This window comes from Penaeus chinensis, chromosome 11, assembly GCF_019202785.1.
Source record: "Penaeus chinensis breed Huanghai No. 1 chromosome 11, ASM1920278v2, whole genome shotgun sequence".
In the NCBI taxonomy this organism is placed as follows: domain Eukaryota; kingdom Metazoa; phylum Arthropoda; class Malacostraca; order Decapoda; family Penaeidae; genus Penaeus; species Penaeus chinensis.
In genome coordinates, this window is record NC_061829.1 from 8,108,846 (window position 1) to 8,118,980 (window position 10,135).

The 10,135-nt window shown below is 37.5% G+C and overlaps 1 protein-coding gene across 2 annotated transcripts; it reads right to left on the reverse strand.

Annotated features, from left to right (window-relative positions):
• Positions 1-3,288: 3,288 nt before the first annotated feature.
• Positions 3,289-9,679, reverse strand: LOC125030730. 2 transcript variants are annotated; one of them, XM_047620982.1, is made up of 5 exons: positions 9,278-9,667; positions 8,762-9,017; positions 7,230-7,329; positions 5,483-5,620; positions 3,289-4,848 (listed from the first exon to the last, which is right to left on the reverse strand). In XM_047620982.1, the coding sequence occupies exons 1-5, from the start codon at positions 9,390-9,392 to the stop codon at positions 4,444-4,446; spliced, it is 1,014 nt and encodes a 337-aa protein (XP_047476938.1). In that variant the 5' UTR covers positions 9,393-9,667; the 3' UTR covers positions 3,289-4,443. The 2 variants fall into 2 exon arrangements, with proteins under 2 accessions (XP_047476938.1, XP_047476939.1); XM_047620983.1 differs by lacking the exon at positions 5,483-5,620 and having other exon boundaries at positions 9,278-9,679.
• Between the last annotated feature and the right edge of the window lie 456 nt (positions 9,680-10,135).

Sequence of the window (10,135 nt, forward strand, 5' to 3'; positions counted from 1 at the left end):
TTGGTTAAACACAATGCGACTAGCGGTGCTCTGGGGACTTCTCATGGTATTAATACTATACCCTGTAATGTTTGCCCTAAGTTTTACATAAGTGAGACCGGTATAGCTTTTGAGAAAAGAAACAGTGAACATATGCCAGAGATTCAAATGCGTGTTTCGTTCATTTGTGTGATGAACAAAACCCCAAAAACTTTGATAAATTGTTGAATGTTTCTGCGTGTTTGTTACAAAACAGTTTGTACACATATAAAGTTTTGAACAAATAGTTTTTCTTAATTTCACATAAAAAGTCAATAGAGGACCATTAAACCAACTAGGTATTAAAAACTTTTTTTTTATTACATACATTATAAAAAGTGGAAGTTGCATGACATTTTGCATCTGGATAATTTCAATGATCACAGGCATTTATTTATCTTATTGCCTGGATTATATAAGCAGATCCAGACGCACAGATATCTATTCTACCGAAGTCAATAGCACGTCATAGTACACAGAGACGTTTCAGAGACCATCATGAATGACTTCTAATTTTACTCATATAGATGATTATGTACTACTAAAAAAGCACAGAAACATTTTATGCACCCTCATATAGGAATTCCGTATGAAAAAGACACACGGTCAAATTTGTACTGAAAATATAAATCCTTAACTAAGACTATGTGAAGCATATCTGAAAAATATTGCGCTCTGATTGGCTGAGCTGACCTGATTGGCATACGAATTCAAAATAACTTTCAACAGTTAATGTGCGCGTAAAGGGGAAACATGTATCAAAGTGTTAGGGGTTTCGGAAATGCTACAAACAAGGCCTAACTTTCCTTGTATGGCTGACACCTCTGAGACTTGTCGAGAGGGAGATGACTTTGTTTCCTGACTGAAACTGTAATTCGGGCTCGAAACTGAACTGATGTAGGCAATTATTAAATCACACACATTAGTGACTACATAGACAGAAAGGTAAACTAAATCCCGTGTTGCAATTTTATCAACCAAGGAGAGACGTGTTCTGAGAATGTAACCAATTTAATCCTATATTGTTTTCGGCACCATGACCATTTAAATGCACTTAAATATCTTTACTGCTCAACAGCCGAATAAATTACGATAACATAATTCAGATTGAGAATGTAAAATTATATGATACTGGCTTGCAGAAAACGGACTGATGTCAGGGGGTGACTGTCTCAATCTCGTATCACTCTTATTTTTGTCTTTATTGATATATATTAGTCGGAAAAGAGAAAAGTGGTAGAGGTAGCTTTAGAATTCCATTAAGTTAGTAAAATAAAATATCTTCTTATTGTTTTCTTATATTCAAAATGATCATCAAGGTCATGTCGAGGGAGAGTAAATTTAGAAAGACTAATATGCTTATATTTGTGTGTGTGTGTGTGTATGTGTGTGTGTGTGTGTGTGTGTGTGTGTGTGTGTGTGTGTGTGTGTCTGTCTGTCTGTGTCTGTACATTATATACAAATATATATGAATTCATATATATATATATATATATAAACAAATACACACATACACATATATATGTATGAATGTGTGTATGTGGATAACCAGATAGATAGATAGAGAGACAGACAGCGAGATATATAGATAGACAAAGAGAGAGAGAGAGAGAGAGAGAGAGAGAGAGAGAGAGAGAGAGAGAGAGAGAGAGAGAGAGAGAGAGAGAGAGAGAGAGAGAGAGAGAGAGAGAGAGAGAGAGAGAGAGAGAGAGAGAGAGAGAGAGAGAGAGAGAGAGAGAGAGAGAGAGAGAGAGAGAGAGAGAGAGAGAGAGAGAGAGAGAGAGCAATCTTCTCAACCAATATGAAGAACCTTTAACATGGCATAAAAAGAAGCTTCTTTTTCAAACCGATCCCATGAGTTGCCACGGGTGAAAAAGTCCTTCCAAAACTTCGCAGGATGGAGAAATTACTCCGTAGCTGCAATGATCTAAATTCTTCGGAAGGAAAATATTCTTGTCATCCAGCCAACTAATGCGTACCGAACTGCGTCGCTTCATATTTTTTTTCTTGAACTGGCAGGTCGATGCAAGTTTATCTAGCTTTGAGGCTAATGGCGCTGTGATTTATTGCATAGTCTTGGATGTGACTCGAAGACCAGTAAAGAACCAGCGCCTCAGCGAGGACTTAGATGATGAATATATCTGACCTCGTCTGACCCCCTCAGTTCGTGATCGACACTCGCCGGGCTCAGGCCATATCACCAGCCTCCCGCCACCCTCCCATAGGGTTGGTTGGTGGTCCTGCGATGCCACATTCAGCGCGTACCGTAGGACATGGGCTCATGTGTTCCCCTTGCTGTGTAAAACTCTTCCTAAATGAGTCAAGCCGTTTTAAACAACTATGACTACCCCTGCAAACCATTGTACAAGGGTTCTCTATAACTTTTTACAGTGCGTGTGTGTATTTGTTTGCACACATACACACACGCACACACACTTATATATATGTGTGTGTGGCATTCAGGTTATGAAAAGTAGGTGGTATCTTGAAAAAAAATATTTTATTTACTAGCAGAATAACAGCGCAATCCAAATGCACGCACACACACGCACACACACACACATATGTATATATATATATATATATATATATCATTACTATATCCGTGGAATCACCGATGCGGTGTTTGAGGAACTAGTTGGCGCAGTTGATTGGGTGTTTCTACTAGGGCGGCTACTCCCGGAGTAGTTGTTTGGTCAATCATTGCTGGTGGTTCTCAACCCACCATCACTCGCACACTCTTATGCGGGATTTGCGTGTGCACTCGCAGATTTGCATATATGGTTAAGTCAAACCTATATATATATATATATATATATATATGTATATATATATACACACACATATACATACATGTGAGTGTAAGTGTGAGTGTGTGTGTGTGTGTGTGTGTGTGTGTATGTGTGTATGTGTGTGTATGTGTACGTATGGGTGTGCATGTACGTGTACATATGCGAGTGCGTGTGCATGTCCTGTGCGTGTGTACATATATATGTACGTATATTGCCTGTCAATATAGATTATTACGTAAACAATAATGGAACATAATTTACCTCTTAAATTATTCTCCTCATTCCTCAGACGTATGACGAATAACAATGCCGTGAGAAGATAAGTAAGTCAGTAAGATAAATATTCCTATTTGATTATTTATATACAAAGTGCAGTATTCGATATTTCGATACTTCGATATGTTCGATACATTGGTAACATCTCGAGTATCGTTTACTTTGGTATTGATGCGCACATAACTAAGAGAGGGAGAGAGAGAGAGAGAGTGAGAGAGAGAGAGAGAGAGAGAGAGAGAGAGAGAGAGAGAGAGAGAGAGAGAGAGAGAGAGAGAGAGAGAGAGAGAGAGAGAGAGATTTCGTGGAAGTGATAGTCGTGATATAAAATTAAATTGAAATATTTCCTTCAGAGTAAAGCCACAACATCATTAAACGTAGAAAGAATTTTCCTCTTATAGGTGTGAAATCTCTTATATTCAGAGTATCAAAAGTTTCAGAAGCACTTTTTGCTGAGTTAAATATGACGTTTATTGGAACTAATGTGTGTATTATATTAAGCTAAAGATATGTTTCAAAGCATTTTTCATTTTCCATTTGCAGTGGAATACTGAATTAATAAAACGTAATACCATTACTTGCATAAATAGCAGGTAAATATGCCATGATATATTTACCACTTTTGACAAGCGAGAGGTCATTCGCCTAACTGATTTCCCCGAATTCCACGATGATTAACCACGACATATAAGTCATTTGGACGAACAAGAAACCACATTTTGCCGTGTAAAGCTTTATCCACGTCATTTTTGCAATTAGCAGATGGTTTCTCAATACGGATTCCGCTTGTACGGTTGTTATTTATGTTCACATATCCTAATGATTAACAGCACTGTGGCGTCATGGCTTTTTGGACTAATACTTTGGAATGCGAATTGATACAGCAATGGATACAGAATGTAGTTAGATAAATATATATAAAATAGGCATTTACCAGGACCTTTAAGGTGTATGCAGCTCCTCTACATTTGTGAAAGTAAAGGGAACACATGAGGAGAACTAGATAGATATGACTGTGAATATAGCAGAACAAACTAAATGGTTCTGTATATACTACCAACAATGAGTTCACAACGAACTTTATAAAAGTAACAGCTAACACGTTAATGTTAAAAGTATATTGTACTGCACATACGTAATGCACACACAGTTTAGTCCGGATATGAACTTGTTACTAAGCAAATACTTGTTCTTGTATAGGATACAAGGATTTCGCAATGTGCGCCACTTTTCATGCACACAAACATCCCCGGGTAATCCCCATGAATCCCCAAGGCGAGAGTCTCCCTGTATAACAGAGAGCCAGAAACAAAGGGTAAAATATCCGCTTCCTCAGGAGATAAGCGAGAGGCCTCAGCCATTAGACATTTTGTTCTGCGAGTTGGTCCTTCCTGTGGAGGGTCTCCTTCCCGCCTGACGAGGTCGTGGTGCTGGTGGTGAGAGGCGCGGGCGTCTTGGGCGTAGGGGCGCCACACCTTCCGACCACCCACACCCACGCCGCCCACAAGCGCTCGCCTACGCGCCGACGGTAACTGTGGTTGAAGTACATAAATACAAATGGATCGACGACGAAGTGCGTATAGAAGAGGATATGGGCGATGATACTGAAAGACAGGGATGGACGAGGCAACATGTGGTAGACGGAATGAGGAATACCGAAGACAAGGTTGGACACGAACACAGCGAACATTCCTCGGGTGGCGTTGTTGACGACTCTGGAGTGGCTGGACTGCACCTTGGCCATCCGCCGCCCGTTGCGACGCATCTGGGGAGGGAGGGCGGGGCGGAAATGCCACGGACGTGAGTAGGAGTACGCTGTGGTAAGTAAACTTCAGAATATGAAAGGGTAAACAAATAGACATACAGAACGTTTATCTATCTATCTATCTATCTATCTATCTATCTATCTATACAAACACACACTCACTCACTCATTCACACACATACATACACACACCCATACACACACACATAAACATAGATACATGAGTACCTACATGCAAACATACATATATACACACATACATACATACAAGCACACATACATGCATACATACATACATACATACATACATACATACATACATACATACATACATACATACATACATACATACACATATACATATAGATAGATATATATATAGCTACGGACAGATATATATGTAGATATAGATACAGATATAGATGTACTCGTAGATATTAATATGGATGTAGATGCAGATATAGATATAGATATCGATAAAGATATAGATATGCACTTTTCTGAAGTGCTGTACTTTAGTAAATATATATATATATATATATATATATATATATAGACAGAGAGAGAGAGAGAGAGATGTAGATAGATAGATATAAACACCTTCGTAACAACAAGGCAGCGCACATGCTCTTACCGCAATGATCATGGCCACGTAACAGGACATGGTCGTGATGATGGGCACGAATGTATTAAGGAAGAAGTAGACGCCGTTGGCCACGTTTGCCATTTCTTGGTCTTTGATGTAATTGGCCATCATGGGTCCAAGCAAAAACTGAAGAGGAAAATAGGCGCTGTAATTAGGATTGACGTGTAAATTATGACCGTAATTGGTATTATGGAGGGATTTTTTGTTTTTGTTTGTTTGTTTTCTTTAGCGGAAAATCGTATTGTTGTGTAAGTGTGTAAGTGTGTGTGTGTGTGTGTGTGTGTGTGTGTGTATGTGTGTGTGTGTGTGTGTGTGTGTGATACCAAAACTACCACATTCCCTTTCGAGAGAGTGCTTGCTTTCAGTCATTTTCAGTGTCCTGTACAGTAAAAAATAAATACATAAATGAATACACAGACAAACAATTGCATTTGTAAACTAACAACTAAATATACTATCATCTCACTTAAACTAGCAATTATTAGATATCCCCGTTTGTTAACCCTTTACCCAGTACCCTGTCCACGGGCCTTTCCCGAGGCGCACCCTCCGATATCTTGCGTAAGGGATATTCCCGCCAGACGCCGTTTCATTGTCTTTATTATTCTATTGTTATTTTTTTCTCTCATTGTTTGTTTGTTTGTTTGATTGATTGTATTTTCCTGTTTCTTCTTTGATTTGTTATTCCTCATCTTCTACTTGTGCTTCTCATAATTTTTTTTCTTCCCGTATCCGATATTCCTTCTTCCAAAGTTTTTGTTTTATTGTTCTTGTTCTTCTTTTCCCCATTGTTTCTACTATTATTATGTCACTTTCTTCTTAGTAGTTCGTTGTTGTTTTTTTTATTATCTTTTCTGCTCTTCCTCCTACGAATGTTGGTTTTCCTCTTCATTTTTCCCTATTTTCCCCTTTCACATCTCCTCCGCTTTCTCTTTATAATCACTCCCATGCTTCATTATCTTTTTCCCTTTTTTTCAAACTACCAGGGACAGCACGCAAGAAAGAGACATTTTGACATGGAAAAAAACAAAACAAAAAACGAACAAACTCCACACTGAGAGATTGCTCTGCCGATTATGTAACTTCCTTGAGACTTCGACCATTGTTGTTATTGTGAGTGGAAGTGCGTGGAAGTTGAAGCAGGATATATAAACCTTATGAAGTCTCTCTCTCTCTCCCTCTCTCTCTCTCTCTCTCTCTCTCTCTCTCTCTATCTGTCTATCTATCTATATATATATCTATCTATCTATTTAACTATCTATCTGTGTATGATTCCATCAAATAAACCAAGATAAATAGTGAACGTGTGCGTTTGTGAGTTTAACTGTTAGTGTGTGTGTGTCTGTGTCTGTTTTTGTTTGCGTGTGTGTGCGGTAACTACTTTCCTAAAAAAAAAAAAAAAAAAAATATATATACATAAACAAAAAAACAAAGCAAATATACACCAGAGTATTTAACTTCCATATCCTGTAAAACAGAGAGGTTCTTCTGTTCATGATGACTAAGCCAACAATCACAGCAAGGAGCCAGGATCTCACCACCACGTTATGATATTGGTGAGGATGAAGCCTGTCGGAAATCCTCTAACCCGTCCTGTCAGCTGTCCACTCGCGTAATATAAATCCACCTAATAACAAACACACACCTGTTCTCCCGCCAACACACACACACACAAAATAAAAAAAAAACAAAAAAATACATCATAATCACAGTAAAAAAAAAAATCAGTACTTACGACTGAGGTTGCGAAGGAGTAGATGAAGATTCCGACCACTGCACCTACAGCTACTCTCAGGCGCAGTACATGAGCATTGGACGCCCATACCGCAACAGCCCTGCCATGGGAAAAAGAACATACATACATGCTCTGATTTCTTTACATACATACATACATACATATATATATATATGTATGTATGTATGTATGTATCCTTATAAAGCTGGATGGAGAGATAGGTAGATAGACGGATATAGATACATAGGTGGATAGATAGACAGATGGATAGACAGAAAGTCAGCTGGATAGATATGTAGATGCATAGATAGATAGACAAATAGATAGATAGAGAGATATATACAGATAGAGATAGACATAGATAGATGGATGTAACAGAAAGAAAGATTATAGATAGACAAATTAAAAACAAAATTTCTGAAGTTATGGATATATATAAATATATAAGTATACATATATATATATATATATATATTTATATATACACACACACACACACACACATACACACACACACACACATATATATATATATATATATTCACATTTATATATATATATATATGTATATGTATATGTATATATATATGTATATGTATATAAATATGTGCGTTTGTGTGTGTGTGTGTGTGTGTGTGCTTATATATGTATATATTGTGTATATATAAATATATTTATATATATATCTGTGAGTGTGTGTGTGTGTGTGTACATATATGTATGTATATGTGTATATCTATGTATGTATGTATATATATAATATATATGCGTATATATAATATATGCGAATATATATATATATATATATATATATATATATAATATATATATGCGAATATGTATATAATATATATATATATGTGTATATATATGTATGTATATATATATATATATATATATATATATGCACACACATATAATGCACACATATATATATATATATATATATATATATATATATGTATGCACACACATATAATGCATATATATATATATATATATATATATATATATGCACATATATACATGCATATATATATCTACATATATATCTATATACATATATCTATACATATATAAACATGCACACACACACACACACACACACACACACACACACACACACACACACACACACAAACACACACATATATATATATACATACATATATATACATACATACACACACTGTGTGTTGCGTGTGCATGTGAATGTATGATACACAGGATGAGTCAGTGCTCAAGAATCATGAACTGGTCGGAGCAAGTTGGTAACAGGAGTATGTTGCACTTTCAGAATTTTCTGAAGTGCTGTACTTTTGTTAGGAAAAAAAATATGATGTTCTATGAGAATAAATTGAATGTTTGTGATGTAGATATGGTTTCGCAATATTAATATTTGTGTGATTGTTTTTTTTCAGCACCAGCGAGAGAGAGAGAGAGAGAGAGAGAGAGAGAGAGAGAGAGAGAGAGAGAGAGAGAGAGAGAGAGAGAGAGAGAGAGAGAGAGAGAGAGAGAGAAAGAAGGCTTACCTGCACACCGCCACGACCGCGATGGCAGCGAGCTCGAACTGAGCGCAGAACGCGTAGAGAATAGTGAAGCCATGAAGGACCCTTAGGTCGAGCCTCGTCATGTCACAGTACAATATCCCTATCAGCCTTTCGGCCATCACGGGTCGGGTTATCAGGCAGATCACGAGAAGAGAAGCGAAGACGCTCATCATCAGCAGTTTCATGGCCACGTTGGTTTTCGTACACCTCGATATGCACCACAACGCAACACTGTTCGCTAGAGGGTCAATTTGAAAAGTTTGTAAGAAATAGGGCAATGATGTGATTATGATCTCATATAAATCTAATAAAATGTTGATACTATGAATGTACGGCTTCTTGGGATGATATATCATATATTGAATGTTAATGAATGAAAACAAGATCATTGCCGTTGAGGTTTGCTATTGTGTTTAATAATACACGGAAAACTACATATAAACTCTGGTTTATATACTAAAGATGACAACGGTATCACGTAAACACATGTCCACTTACCGATGGTGCCTAAAACGAAAACAAGGTAATTATGAACGATGCCATAGACAACGAGTGGATAGGACACATAAGTCGAATTGTCCGGGTAGTGGTCTATGTTCATTGAGCAGTTCATCGTGAATGTCTGTTTTTACACCCAGCCTTGCCCTACCCTTTTCCCTGAGCACACAGATGTGGATTATTTCCTCCTTGACTGAGCACACGGCTGGCACTCCTCAGGCAACTTCTTTATTGCCTGAGCTCACAAATGTCACTGCTCAGAGACTCCCTTCTTGACTGCTTAGACAAATGAAGTGACTTCGGTTTCCAACAACGGGCCACACCAGGATTCAGCAGCGCCGAGCGGTACGTCTTCACTTGATCAAGACAGGAAACTCAATGCCTGCGTGGGGGTCCGATTGTCAGGGTCACAGTAAGGATGCCGAAGACCACACGCTGCATGTGGGACGTTGTTGCTGTCGTTATTTATCAACCAGTTTGTCCATTGCTGCCTTTACGGGAGCGTTTTCTCGGTCTTGTGACAGTTTTTGTGTGTGATTATTTACTGGCTTTGTGATTATTTGATTTTTCTATGTTCGTGCAATGTATCTGTATATGAGGTGTCCACGAAGATTTCTTACAAATTTGATACGTTTCGGAGGGAAGAATTCGGACTTCCCAATATGACTTCATTTTCTACAGAGTGTTGGGTAGGACAAAGGAAAAGAAACGAAAATGTATGTGTACGTATATATATATATATATATATATATATATATATATATATATGTATATATAAGTAAAACTAACCCGTGAGTGTGCACATGTGCGCGCTTCCTTACATGTACGTATATAAATACACACACATGCACAAGTGCA